Source organism: Manis pentadactyla, chromosome 2 (assembly GCF_030020395.1).
Source record: "Manis pentadactyla isolate mManPen7 chromosome 2, mManPen7.hap1, whole genome shotgun sequence".
Classification (NCBI taxonomy): Eukaryota; Metazoa; Chordata; class Mammalia; order Pholidota; family Manidae; genus Manis; species Manis pentadactyla.
In genome coordinates, this window is record NC_080020.1 from 151704471 (window position 1) to 151719545 (window position 15075).

The window sequence follows — 15075 nt, forward strand, 5'->3', positions numbered from 1 at the left end:
CTCTTAGATTTTGACCTGGAGATTTTTTTCTTTTCTTTCTTGTCAGTTTTTTGTTGCTTTTAAGATGCGTTATATTTTTCCCAACACATATAATTCTTTTCACTTGATGAGCTGGTTCAAGCAAACTAGCTTGCATTGTGGGTAAAATTGTAATATTCCAAGAATATCTTGCCTGGCTTGAGTACATCTGCATGTCAATCGGCGTTTGGAGGTGGAAAGAAGTGTGGCTTTAGTGCATTTGCATCATTCCTCAGGGGTGGAGAGAAGTTCATCTCCATATCAGGGGGTGATTACCTGGGCAAGGAGGGCTTATCTGTACCTGAGAGGTGAGGGAGAGGGCCGGTTCTGCTTCTGCTGGAGCAGGAGAGAGAAACCGCCCAGGACTACAGTTTGTAACCAATAAATGAATTTTTCTCCCTTTGACTGATTTCAGTTTTTAGACCTGCTTTGCCCTGGGATTTCCTCTCCCTGGACTTACACCATGTTCCCGGAAGCCACATGATTTTAAATCCCTTAATCATTTAAAAATTGTAGCCACTAGCTTCCAGGGGGCATTGAGACTGCCTGGTGGCGCTCTGCCATTTCTCTGGGTCATCCTCCATCCTTAAAGAAGACACTCACACCTTTCTCTTTTCCTGCTTTCTTCGGATCTCTTTTTAAAGTGCACCTCATGAAGTAGTTCTTGCTTGAGAACTCTATAAGAAGCAACACTTGCATCCCCATTACTATCTCCCTTATATGTCTTAGTAATAATCTTACAATACTAATCACCAGCTAAGATACTAGACTTATTTGTTGATTATCTCAGGGTTGGTCTACTGGGAATATTAAGCTCCCTAAGAGCTGGGATTTGCATGGTTTGCTCATGATCTTCACTGCTCATACCTGCTGTAAGAGAAAATGCACGACAAGTACCTAGTTTTGGAACAGATTGTTGTACATTTTTTATCAAATATTTGTTTTTGGAAAACCTGTCTGTTGTGAAAATTTATGTTCCAAGATCTGTGTGGGTGGAGCAATCTTTACCGAGAAGAGAAGTTTGATGTGCTTCTCTTACTGTAAGCACTACATTAACATAGTGATGTGCCAGGGAGATTTCTGTTTGTTTCGCATTATTATTCTTATCTCAAATTACTGTTTCAGAAAATACTGTTTCCTCTGTGCTTAATGGAGGATCAGATGTTTATAGTTTGTGTCTAGCTGGGTTGCATGGATGGCCAGTGCTGCAATAATGTCACAGTGCGTGATGTTCTGGGGCTGACGGTGGGATCTGTACTGATGATGGCCACGGTCTCACTGCTGCCTGATGACTTTGAGCAGGGAAGACTGTCTGCCTCATGGAATATTTAGAATAATGATTTAGGTGTTATAATGAGCTGGACTTCATAAGATAGATCAAAGATGATGATGCCAGTTGTTTGACATCTCCCTGTGTCCACACACTTTACAAGTATCCTCTCTTCTTTCTTTGGCTAATGGGACAGGAACATGATGATGCAAGCAAAAGCATGACAATGCGCTTATGTGTTTCCACTTCTGCTCTCTTGTGCCCCGTCTCTTGCCATGAGAACATGCACGGGCTAGCCCACTAGAGGGATGTGGTTTCTGCACAGAGAAGAGATGAATCATCCCAGGAGAGGCCATCCTAGAGCAGTCAGCTTCCATGAGTCAGTCAGAGATGGCAGCTGGCTGAGTGAGCCCACCTGAGGTTCTCCAAGTACAGCCCGGGAAATCTGCAGAACAGTCCAAGCAACCTGTGGACTGGTGAGGAATAATAATGTGGCTACTGTTGGCCATAAAGGGTTAGTTTTTTATGCCGCAGTAGTCATCTGATAGATGGCGCAGGCAGAAAACAATCTGTGCCGCTTTTGTGGATTATTTCTGTTTTTGAGGGAGGTTCTAGTTCCTGTTCACATTCATGTTCACTTTCAAACAATAGAAGACCGCCACCTACTGTCCAACATGAGAACTGCTATGTATTGGTTTGTTGTGATTTCAGATCCACTTGTTTGTGGCTTCCATGAAGTTATGGACGAATTTGTTTACTTTGGGGAGGCAGGGTCAGAACGATATTATCAAAATTGTGCTACCACTTGTTTATTATGACAAACAAATGGCAGAGGGACTGTGATATAATGGACATTTAAACCTTAAATAACAAGAATTCGTGAGGACTTACAGAGAGTGCTTGGTCTCGGCAAGGTTACTTTTTGATGATCTAAATAGCTCTCTGAAGACCTTGGAACTGATTAGGAAAAATTCTGAGATGCCCTAAAATTAAGTGACATAAGGGCTGGATTATGGGACAGGGACAAGACAGAGACAAGGGAAATAAATCGGTCAACAGCCACAGGCTGTAGCTAACCAGAGACCCCACATTCCTGGATGAAGTCATTTGAACAATTACCTAGAAGGCCCAGAACACTGCATCCCTCTTACACATTAACAGTGCCCGACCATCACCAACAACCGATCCACGAGCCTTCTTTCCGGACTAACCCACTGTCTACAGACTTTCCTGCTTTGGGTTAACCCACCTTCCTTATCTGTAGCCAATGTGAATTTAAAGAACTTTCTTTCCTGGAGATCCCTTATAAATGTGCCCTATTTCTTGTGTCTGGTGCACAGGTTGTTTCTGTTAACTGGTCTTGCTGGCTGGAGAAGCAGAAGCTTCCTGTTCCAGGACTCAGCCTTTATCTGGCTGTATCTGTAAAGGTTCCGTCAACCCTTTTGTTTCAGAAATTTCTCTGGCTCTAGAGTTTTTGATTCGTCAGGCCCTTGGCTCCTGCTGTGGCAAGGTGACTCCTTGCAGGCAGTGGTGAAATGCACAGTGGCTCCAGGAAGGAGATTATCTTGCCTGCCAACACCAGCACCTTCCTTCTACCGACACCGTGTAGCAACAAGGACTTCTGATCTGTGCTGGCCACTGGACGTCAGCTCTGGGTTGGCTAAGCCAGCCTGTCTGAACCACCTTGCAGGAAGGTTCGCTTGAGCTGGATTTGGACTTGCTCTCTTTCATCTCCCCTTTGCCTGGAACAATTGTGTAATTAATCTACCACTGGTTCAGACCATGTTATTTCTTTATTGACTCATTAGGAGTCATTCTCCTGTATGCCATGGGCTTGAGAAATATTATTGTAAATTATAATTCCCACAGTGAACCTGTGTTAAATGAATTACCAACAAAGGCAATCTCATTCTCCGAGCACAATTCGCCACAAACAAAACATGAACCATCTCTGTTCAGTAAAGTGTCCAGTCCAGTGTTATAATCAAAATGTCAACTCCTTGAAATATCAAAGTTCCTCCTCTCTCCTGCCTGAGAATTGTGTTGGGCCCTGAGGCCTGTGCTTGGGGAGGGGCGTGTGGTTGGCTCCTCCGAACCTACACAGCTCCTGCCTCAGCTCCTTGGGGCGGTGGGTGGGAGGGAGAAACCAGAGGTGTGTGGTGGGCGCAGCTCCACTCCCACACCCTTGCCCAGTCGGCCCTGGCAGCACTTCCGGCCTGGCCCCCTTTCTCGTGGAAGCCTTCTGTGCACTTCTGGGCCCTTCTCCCACCAGGAGCCTCCAGTACAATCCCCGTAATGGGTACAATGCCTATTTTTAAAAATACATTTTCATGCATGTATAGAGAAGCAAAGTAGATTGTAACCCTTGTGACACGTTTTCACAAGGTGAGCAAATTGTATGACCACCCCCAGATGGGGAGCTGGAGCAGGATGAGGAGAGTACAGACCCTGCCTTTCCTTTTTGTTGCTACCCACCCTTGTCCCCATTTTAACTGCTAACCCCACAGATAAGCAACTGAAACCCTTTTCTCTGATAAACCTGGTTGGCTTTTCAAGGACAGGAAGTCCTCTGCTAGCTCTCAGCTGATCAGTTTACCCCAACATATGCAAGCAAAATCCACTGTTTCCAGGCTGATAAATTTTCTTGTTTCCTTTGTTCCCTGACTCAGTCCACCACTTGTGCACTTACATGTGAACAAACAAATAATAGGCAATGTCACTGAGCGGTGAGCAAAGGAATATCTCTGAGTTATTTTTTTTAACAAATAGCTACTCCTAGATGGCTTGAGAAATGAGGTAACATAGTAAAGGCAGCGGTAAAGGGCTGTAAAATATGATAACTTTTTTGACTGTAAAGATTAGTTATTCTTAATCTAGTCACATATGGTTCTTACATTTCTTTAAAATTTCCAAGCACTTAGGGAAATTTTATTTATTTCTTAGGTAATATGAGATCAATAAAACATTCTCTATTATTTCCACTTCTACCAGAAATCATGTTAAGCATGAATTGTTAAATTCCTTTTAAATATTTTAATTAGTGACACAAAAATGGATCAGCTTTAACCATGATCCGTCCTTAGTTTCAACATTTTTTAGGATTTTGCAACAAAGAGAGGAATAAAAATGATTTAAAGCAGGACATCTCATTTGTTGCAAACACTGCTGGGTTCGAGATTCTACCACACTTTTAGAAGGTTGGGATGGTTTAATGGACCAATGAGCAAGTCTAACAATGGTATCAAATTGCATTTTTTTTCTGTTCCTCACTGCTTGAGGGGATCTTTTTACAAATTCTGTATCTATTGAGGCACTACCAAGGGGAAGAACAATATCACCACTGGCCTTATTTATTGGTACACAAGCTTATACCAGTTTGTAATCATCCAACTGTATCTTTCTCTGGAGAAAATCCATTGTTTTATTCCCAAAAAGATTTCTCAGATTTCTAAGTCTCCAAATAGAAACACTTGTAAAGTCCCAAAGGAAAACAACATAGACAAAAACTATTCTCCAAGTCAGTTTATATGATTCATCAAAATCACCTCCCTGAAATACATAGAAACATAATATAGACAATGCTACATCTAATATTTAGATGTAGCATTTAATGTATCTAGCATTTAATATATCTTTAAGCAGGAGAATCTATGTTTTCCTATGTCCTAGTCAAATAAATAATCTTACATATTAGCATTGCTTTCCCCGAAATAAATATTTTCAGAGCTTTGGGGTACATCTGATATGTGAATCACAAATTTCTTTCCATCACTTAGGGTGATGAGGGCTTCTTGTCCGACAGGAAGGATGAACCTGGCGGTGCTTCCTGTGGCCTCATCTTCCCACAATACCTGGATGAGCTGCAAGGGGGAAATGTTTTAAAAAGAAAAGAGAAAGAGAAAGTTATACTTATTCCCTCTTGCAGGACCCACCATGTCCTTGCCCTTGGCCCTTGGCCTTGGCCTTGGCCCTAAACAGGTAGCTTGTGCATTTACTCCTACTACATGAGGTCCTAATTTCTCAGGGGAATGCTTAGGGTTTGGTGAGGACTTCATGGATGGGATCTCAACCTCAGCATCGTGCAAGAGAGAGGGGCCGTGTTGGGGAGGGGAGCAGATGTGCTCTCTTTCGGAAAAGGAATGGAGGATGTGCAGTTGTTTGCGACTGAGATCAAACCAACATCCCCCCCTAAAGACCTGGGAGAGTGAGCATCAGCTGGGAAGATCAGGTGGGGCCTGTGAGGGGTCCGAGGGTCTCTGTGTGGCTGGGATGCTCATCCCTTCAGCTGCCTTCAAGGATGGACACCCGTTCTGCAGTCCTGGCAGTTCTGAGCTGACTTAGTTGCTGATATTCCCACAGAGACCCTCCCTCTACCCTCCTTCAAATGTACCTGTCCATAACTAGATAAGGGGAAAAACTTGTGAAAACAGTCATTGATCCGTAATAGATTTGAGGGATTGGCAGTTTCTGGTGTCAGCTTAAGTGCCAGCTCTCAAAGAGGTCATCTGACCTGCCTGAGCAAGTCTCCCGTCAGAGAAAGGCTAGTAGGCCGTCCTCCCTTGGCTCCCAGGGTCCTCGGGGGATCGGCAAATCCTCGGGAAGGATTACTTTCAAACGGAAAGACATGTATTTTCTTGGTTTGATTTCATCGATCACCACTCCCACCCCATAAGCTAGTCTATTTTAACAAAGATGTGCACAAGATAACTTCAGGCACAAGGTTAATGAAAATATACTTCTCACCCTTTCTTCCTAAATTTGACATTTACCATCACCACCCAATGAAGAGATGATTTTCCTCTCTCAAAGAGTCACCTGTACCACCCTCTCTGTAGCTGGAGTCTCTTATTTAGAAATACATTTTGCCATGCTTTAATCCTTGAGTCTATCACCTGAAGCGAAAACTGTGTAGTATGTTTTTAAAAAGAATATTCCTTATTTTGTATCAGTATGATTTTTTACTTTCTTCTTAAACACGCCTTGGCATCTTACTATTCTGAAGGTTGCTGGAGTGTAGAAGAGCGACAGATGGGTATGGCGATGGGGAACGCAGACCTCAGTTGGTCCCACAGGTGCGGGCAGCGCTCAGTTGTTCAAGGGATGAGGCTGCCACAGATCCCCGGCTGAGTGGGGTGTTAACTCGTGGTAGGTGAGTGCAGCTGGGACACGGGGCATGTGTTTTTTGTAGATGATGAGTGCAAGCACTGAATAATGAGTGCAATGACAACTGAGCAGAACTTCTTGGGGTTGGATTGTGTAAGTCATTAGCGCTGATTCAGCAGGCAGGCACAAACAGAGGCAGGTCTAATTAACCTCTGATGCACAGTACTTCAGATTATCTGACATTCATCTGCCTGTATTGCTTTACTGTATAGTTCAATGAAGTATTTAATATCTCCTCTGTTATTTCCACCAATTAAATATGGATCAAACCCCAGTGCTGAACTTCAGAGCTGCGAGGAGATCAGGTATAGAGAGTGTGATGGAAGGTGCTCAGACTAGGAAGTTTTATTGGGGAAATAATGGGCACTTATGGTTACGGGCACTAACTAGGTCCTAAGAATTTTTACAATGATTACCTTATTTAAACCTCATCCCATTCCTATGGAATTAGATGTTACTATTATTATTAAATATTATTCTTCCCATTTTGTAGATAAGGAAACTGAGGAACAAGTAAATCAGGCAACTTGCCCAAGGTTCTCAGCAAAGAAGGTGGAAGACGGGGAATTGGAGCCCAGGAAGTTATGTAGAACTGCCCACATACTATGTCATCAGACTTGAAGATACTTTAATTATTTCCTATTCCCTGCTTTTGGAGTGAAAGCACTTTTTAGTACCCTCTGGGGGGAGAGAGGGTGCTAGGAAAGGACAGTTTTGGAAGTGCATCTGTGGAGTCTGAATCCCTGTCCTGCCGGTTATTCTCGAGGTGACCTTGGGAACATTGCTTGACCCCTCAAGAGCCTCAGTCATGCTCTCTGTGAAGTGGGGGCAATGGTGGCCCATCTCACCGGTACCTGGAAGGCTGTACTTACATGCCCAGCACAGGGAGGTCATTAGTGTTTGCTTTCCACTTGTTTCCAGCTGTGGTTGAAGAGGAAAAGTTGACTGCCAGTCACCATGGTGACCAAGGGGCATGTCCAATGGCCCACTGTCCTAGCTCTCACCCAGCCAGGAGTGGAGAGCTCATGGGGACTCACTATGTTCCAAGAATCTTGCACACTTGGAGCTGAGCATCCAGCACAAATGCTTATCCTGTTAGGGCCCCACAGTGTACTTAGGGAAGCTTCCCATGCATGGGCCTGCCCTTGCAGGGCCCTGTTACCAGGAGGGGTACACTCTCCAGAGGTCAGGGAGCAGCAGAGACATTGCCTTGGGCACAGCCTGGCCAACCGGTCCCTTCTGCAGATGTAACTGGGCCTTCTCTCTGCCAACAGCCCTGGAGCACCAGCCCTAACTGTACCCCCCTGTTCCTCTTCTAAGGAGGCCCAGCCCCCCAAGTCCCCACCACTGGGGCCCCGACTGGGGGCCAGCATTTCCCTATTTCACAGCTCATCGGTCACATCTGCTTCACGTTCACATTCACAGAGGAAGTGAGTTTCTTATTTATAGACCCAGGTCTAAATCTACTGCACCAAGAGCCTAGAAGAAGCTGGATGTATGTCGGGAGCCGCAGGCCATAGAAACAATGGTCTCGCCCTTTTCACCTAGGTCTCTATTTTCTCAAGCCTGCCCTGTTTACGAAAGATCAATTGACCCAGCTTGCGATTAGACCGATTAGACCGCTGGGATAGAGATTAAGCAGCTGCTGTGATAACATCTCCTCCTTAGTAAAACATTCTGTCTTTCCTCAGTAATCCCCCACCCATGATCTTTTCCAGAGAACATTCTTCAGTTAGGTATCCTAGCAACCTAGATAATCCTTTTCACTTCAGCTGGGGTTGTTTCCCCCTCCTAGCTCCTATATAATCTACCTTGTAAGAATAAACTTTGAGACCTTGATCAGACTTTCGACTTGGTCTCCTTCTTTGTGTCTGGTTTGTCTCTCATCCAGGTTAACTTCCCCTCGAGCCCTTGCTGAACTCCCCGCCGGCCGGGGCAGATGTAGGAATTTACTACTGCGAGGCAAGAAAACAAAGATGAAATACTGACAGAATTTGTGAGCCTGAGAGATACATGTCCTCTGTTTCTGCTCATCTTAGTTTTGTCTAGCACGGTGTCTCCTCTGAGTAATGCTCGGTAATAGTTTGTATGGGTTGTCTACACTCTGGAGAACTCGGAATGAGGGTTTGTTCCAAAAGAAAGGCCCCTGGAAGATTCTGTATTCTGAGGACTGTAGGGCATGAACACTTTCAGGCTGTGCCTCATTTCCATGGTGGTGACCACTAACCCAGGCTGTGGACAACATCCTGTCGTCATCGTCTCCTACTAAGCATAACCCCTCATGTGAAAAAGGAGGGCTTGCGGGTGCAAAGGAAATACTATGTGATGTGGCTAAACTTCCAAACATGTATACACAAGTTTTAGAATTAGTTCTAAGACAATAGTTGTAAAGATTTTTTTGTAAACTAACAGTTCACTCTACACTCCTGGCTCCTGTCCCTGCCCCCTGCTTCAGTGGAGGAATTTCAGTTGCTTCCTGCATCAGTCTGGCAGTTTTTCCTGGTGTTCAGGCCCCATCTCTGACCTCTCCAGCCTGGGGGGCATAGACCACCTTCCTCTGACCTGGTGTTGCAGAAGAATGGACTCAAGATCATGCCAGCCAGCGCTCCAATCTCTATTGCACTAACTACTTGCTGTGTGACTTTGTGCAAGTCACATAGCTACTCTGGGTCTCAGTTTCCTATCCATACATGAAAACGATAAGAGAGATACTATGCAGGATTGTATGGCTCCAAGGTAAATTATATGGTGGGTGTGTAGTAGGTGCTAGACAGCTAGCAATTCTTATTTTTTAAATCTTTCAAGATGTACCCCATTTCCATCTTTTCAAAGTCCTTTCTATTCAGACTATTCAGTGTTTGCCAGAGACATTTTCTGTGCATAACACTCAGTTTATCAGCTCATGGTGATCTTTTGTTCAATTAGTCTAATCATGCCAGATAAGCTCTGGGAAAGCATGAACCAGGCCATCCAAAATATTCCAAACCTGTAACCATGCCAGGCACAAACCAATGCCTGATGCACCACAGCTGACCAGCTATCAGTGGATGAACTGTTATCATCACCTTGGGCAAAAGCACCTAAAGCAAAGATGGCTCTAGGATCCTGCAGAGTCATTTGGACAAGATCATTTTTATGGGTTTCCTAGCCACTTGGTCATTCTTATTTCCTGTGAAAAAAACTGTGCAGAAGTTGGGGTTCTGGGGTCTGTACCTTATTGCCTGTGGCAATGTCCACGAGGAAGCCCAGGACCCTGAGGACCACATTGTCCACACCCACGGGGCTTCGGCCCTGGCCTGTGGGTTTCAGTGTCTCCTGGTGCGGATCCACACCCGGGCTTTCATGTCCCTGAGATGGTGAAGCATCTGGAGGGCAGAGAAGTGCCTGGTCTGGCTGGACAAGAGACTGGTCATCCGGTAACATCTCCTTGTGACTTCCCGTGTCATCTTCTTCCTCCTCCTCTATGCATGACTGAAGTATATGAACCACGTATTCCAAAAGCAGCAAATGAAACAGATGCCAGGAGCCTAGATTTACATAACAACCAAAAATGAATAATTACATAAACAGATGGAGAAATAAACAGATCTAACTGTGAACTAACAATGTTTCTAGGACTGTTAACTCCTGTGTGCAAGAGCCTCACTCCTCTAGCTGACCCGGACGGGCTCTGGGCAGGGCCCATCACCCATGCAGTATTCCATGCCCAGAGGACCCCAGCAAGGTGGCTTTTGGACAGAAAGTGCAGAGAGCTAAATAATCTGAGCCATCACAGGGAACTTAAAACCCATACAGTGTGAGATGGGAGAGAAACAAATCCTGCAGAGAAATGGGTGCTATTCCCAGAGCTGGAGAATGTGTCCCTTGGTCCCCCATGGTTGGCACACAGCATAGTAAGGGTTGGGGAGGAAGGAGATGTGGAAGCAGAGTGTAGAAGGGACCTGACTGCTGATTGGCGATGCTGGGAATGCAGTGCCGCTCCCCTCCTGCAGCCTGTGTGGCTGCATTTCCTGGTGAGGGATGTGGGTAAGGGAAGTGGCTGGTGCTCAGCACCAAGAGGCCTTCTCTCACGTGGGCCCCCAAGGGCTGTCACCGGAGAGACTGTGTAGGGGAGACAGGAGGGCATGTGACAGCTGAACAGTCCATGTCCTTGATCCTCCAGAAAAGAAAAGGACAGTTAATGTTCTGCCGAGAAGCAGAGGGAGAGATCTGGCCTATTATAATTGCTAAAAGATAATTTTTTAATGAGGATGAAACCACAATTCTTATACAGATATATAATGGACATATGTCAAATATTCCATGTAACTCATTAATTAATGAGGGTGAAAGGAAAGGACTGACACACAGCAGCAATTCACTGGAGAATTCCGCTTTATTAGGGAAAGGTGCTGGGTTATATAGGAAGGGGCATGAGCTGATTGAGGTGTCACTTCTACGGGGCTGGTGGCTATTGGCTAGGTGCTGGGATTAGGGGGGCGAGGGGTGATTGGGCTTCAGGTGGCGCCGGCGGGAACCAAGGACCCGGAAGAGAAGCAGGAAGTTTGCCATCTTATGGGTGGGGGCCCTTCATTCCCCCCTTTCTCCTCTATGGGGTTGTGGACGTTGCTTTCTCTCTGACTGCTTCCTGCTGAACGGGGGTGGAGAAGGGAGTGAGGGCTTGAGGACTGGGAGGAAAGGGTTGATAGGACTCCCCACAGTAAGGATGAGTAGATGTGGACTTCTTCAGGTTGGAAATCAATGAAGGTTCCTTGTAACTATAGGTCGAGGACTTGTTGATTCCAATGGTGCCAAGAGGATACGGGTGCCAGAAGCCAGGCGTCTGTGGCCATTGTTTCCAGGAACAGTTTCCAGCGGAGAGAGGGGTCCATCTCAGCGTGTGGTGAGGAGGTTACGTGAGGGTGAGGGATCTTCTGTGGCTAAAAGCTGGTAGTTCCTGAGTAAAAGCTGGTTGAAAGTTTGATTAGAGATTTTACCAACTTGGGATTTGATAAACTTTACAAGGCAAGAAGAGACAGGTGAGGAGAATGATTATTATAGGGCCTGCAATGGGCCAAAGCCAGGTAAGGAAGGGGTTTGTTAGTATTGGAGAGAATGGGTTGGAGGAGTAATACTGTGGGTACTGGGAGTTACCCATGTAGTGAATGGCGCAAGACCAGTAGGGACATCCCCATAAGTGTCTGGCCATCACCTGCAACAGGCTTGTTTTTGGTCATAGAGGAAGCAGAGGTAGGGAGAATAAAGGTAGCTGCTAGTGAACACTTCGGTGGAGGGAGGGAAAGTGGAGGTATAAAGGCTCGGAGCAGCCTTTCAGAGGGCAGTCTGACGTGGCAATGAGGGCAGTAATTTTTGTTTGATGCTGTGTGTAAGTCTGTCTGACTTTGAATCGCCATACAAAGGAGGCTGGGGTGGCAGGGAAGACAATAGGAATGAGGAAAAGAAGCGAGAGAGAGCGAGGGAGTAGTAAAGGAGGAAAAAGTCATGATTCGGTTATGGATGGCAAAGGGGGTGAACGGGATTTTGGAGGAAAGAGGACAGTAAGGTCAGGAGTCTGGAGGGAGGGAGAGTCTGTAAACTTTTGTACGTTAAGAGATCCTTTAGGTGATGTGGGGCCAGAATGGTAAGGGGTGCCCTGAATGTCAGTTTATGAGCTTCCTTCTGCAAGAGTTGTCCAGCGGCTAATGCCCGTAGGCAGGGGGCCCATCCCTGAACTGTGGGGTCTAATTGCTTGGAAAGATAAGCTACTGGGGCAAAGGCTGGGCTATAATATTGGCCTAGGACTTCTAGAGCTTGACTGGACCTCTCATGAATGTATAATGAGAAGGGCTTCGACAAATCAGGAAGATGGAGAGCTGGGGCTTCCACAAGGGCTTGACGGAGCTTAATGAAGGAGTGTTGGGGTGAAGAGGATAATGGTTCTTCAGGGGGCCCTTGCTGAGGTCGTATAGGGGTCTTGCCAACAGGGAGAAGTTAGGGATCCACGCTCTAAAATACCCAGCCAGGCCTAGAAAGGAAAGGATTTCTGTCTTGGTTTTGGGAATGGGCAGGTCAGAGAGGAGCCATTTTCTGTAAAAAATCTTGGGAGGAGGGGTCCAGAGGGATAGAAAAAAAGAAATGCATCCTTGAGATCTAGGACTGAGAAGTGGGAGGCCGAGGCAGGGATCCGTGATAAAAGGGTGTATGGATTTGGAACTAAGGGATGGATAGGGACGACAGCCATGTTGACGAGGCGAAAATCTTGGACAAGGTGGGAAGATCTGTTGGTATTTTTAACAGCTAATATGGGGGTATTAAATGGGGAGTGAGTGGGTCTGAGGTAATTTTTGTTTAAAAGATCTTGAATGATGGGTTGGAGGCCTATGAGGGCTGAAGCGGTTAGGGGGTATTGGGCCTGACAGATATACTGAGAGGGGTCACGTAATTTGATAGAGGCAGGAGGACATAGAGCCACGGAGGGGCTTGTAATGTCCCAAACTTTGGGATTTACAGGGTGTATGAGGGCAGAACTGGAGCTTTCATTGGGTAGAGGGGGTCGTCGGCTATGAGGGCCATCAGAAAGGGAGTACTGGGGGCCGTGGGAGTGGATATAGTTATGGAAACATGGAGGAGAGAAAGGATGTCCCATCCTAGTAAAGGAATGGGACACTGGGGCATAACCAGGAAGGAGTGGGAGAAAGGTATGGGATTGTCTTGGACTGTGCATAAAAGGGGGTGGGTTTTAATGGGAAAATCTGTTTACCTCCTACCCCGACTATAGGAGTAATTACAGGTGTGGTAGGGCCCCAGTATTCTCGCAAGACTGAGAAGGTGGCTCCTGTATCTAAGAGGAAGGAGATGGGGCAACCGTCTATTATTAGAGTAACCCTGGGCTCCTGTTTGGTGATGGAAATAGTTGGGCGAGAAGCCCCCGGGCCCTGTCAATCTTCTTCTGCCAGCCCCACTATGGCGGGCTTAGGATGGGGGTTGTTCGTCCAGCCTCCCCTTCAGGTGGCTGGGCAATCAGACCCCCAGTGGCCCTTTTTGTGGTATCTGGGGCATGGGGTGGTAGTAGATCTGGGGGAGGGGCACGCCCTTGACCAATGTCCTTCTTGTCTGCACTTGAAACAAGCTCCTGGGGGGGGCTTGTTTGTTGAAGGGCACCCAGGTTGTGGTTTTATCAGCTGGACCAACATTTGGAAATTGGCCTGAATCAGCCTTTTGTTTATGGCGTTCTTTCTCCTCCTCCTGGTTATGGAAGACTTTAAAGGCCACTGTTAGGATCTCAGTCTGTGGGGTAGCGGGACCCTGTTCTAACTTTTTGAGTTTAGCTTTAATGTCGGGGTAGCTTTGAGCTAGGAAGTATATCACAAGGACATGTCTTCCGTCAGGCATTTCTGGGTCCAGGCTGGTATAGTGTAATAGGGCTTGAGTGAGTCTGTCTAAGAACTCAGAGGGAGTCTCTTCCCTCCTTTGAATTATGTCTTGGAGCTTTTGAAAATTGACTACTTTATGAGCTGCCTTTTTCAGACCTGCTATTAAGCAGCAGGCAAAGATATCTCGAGAGTGGAGACCCATGGCGGTGGGGGACTGGAGGGTTCTGGCTCAGTCTGTGGGGGAGAAACAGGTGATGGGGGCAAAGACGGAGGAGGCTCCTGGGACTTATTTAGAGGGGGGCTGAAAGGCTCAGGCTTGATTTGCAGGGGGGTGAGGTGGGGGAGGAGATGGTGGTGGAGGAAGGGGGAGGGGCTGTTGTAGGAGAGGAGGGGGAAGGGAGTGAACGGGAGGCTTCTGCGGGGGAGAGACGGCTTGCAGGCTAGGAGAACTTGGGGGGAGGGGGGAGGAGGCGGAAAGCTTTGGTACAGGGAATCTCCTTCCATTTTTTCAGGCGCTGGCAGTAAAGAGATCGCGAGTGATGTTAGGATCAAGAGCTCCCCCTGCGGGCCATTGGTTGTTATTGTCTAGGGGGCATGTCGGCCAATCTTGGGAGCAGTATTTACGGAGAAGTTTCGGTTTTATATCAGGCGTCAGGGAGAGGGTGGCTAGATGCTTGAGCAGGCATTCAGGAGGTGAGCTTTCAGGGAGGGATGAGGAGGCTCCCATGACTAAAGGACAGAGAAGGAGACAAACGGGAAGAGGAACGGAGACCCTCGGACTGGGAGCAGACAGCAAGGAGACACAGGGCGTCCCCAATGATCCTTGGGGGTCTGCGGAAACTCGTATACGAGTCGGTTTCTTAGGAAGTGTGGGTCGTCACCCAGACTTCTCTAAGAAGGCAGAGTGCCGGAGTCCGAGGTACCCAGTACTAGGAGTTTTTGGCGGAAGGAATTTTCGGCGGAAGGAACGGAAGGAGGGGGGAAAAGGGAGCGTTCTCATCCGCAAAGGAGTCACCTCGTTTATGGCTGTTGGAGGAGGGGCCTGAGGGTCCGCCGCAGCCGTGAAGGCCTGAGGCGGGGAGAGCTCCCTCCTCGTCGGGGAAGAGTGGCCCACTCCGGGGGAAAACTTACCCAAAGGCCAGAGAGGAGTGGTGAGTGTGAGGAGCCAGCGCCAGAAAAAGAGGACGAGGGCAAGTTGCTGCTGGTGTCGGGGGGAAGACGGGGCCCAGTTGGGGTGTCCCGTCTCCCGGGTTTCGGCACCAATGAAAGGAA

The 15075-nt window shown here is 47.0% G+C and overlaps 1 protein-coding gene across 1 annotated transcript in view; it reads right to left on the bottom strand.

Moving 5' to 3' along the window:
• Nucleotides 1-4810: 4810 nt before the first annotated feature.
• Nucleotides 4811-15075, bottom strand: part of LOC118909527 (DNA-binding protein RFX8) — a 37099-nt gene continuing 26834 nt past the window's right edge. The window contains 2 exon segments of the mRNA XM_057497524.1: nucleotides 4811-5148; nucleotides 9665-9978. Coding sequence (XP_057353507.1) covers nucleotides 4972-5148; nucleotides 9665-9978 — 491 coding nt within the window. The 3' untranslated portion in view covers nucleotides 4811-4971.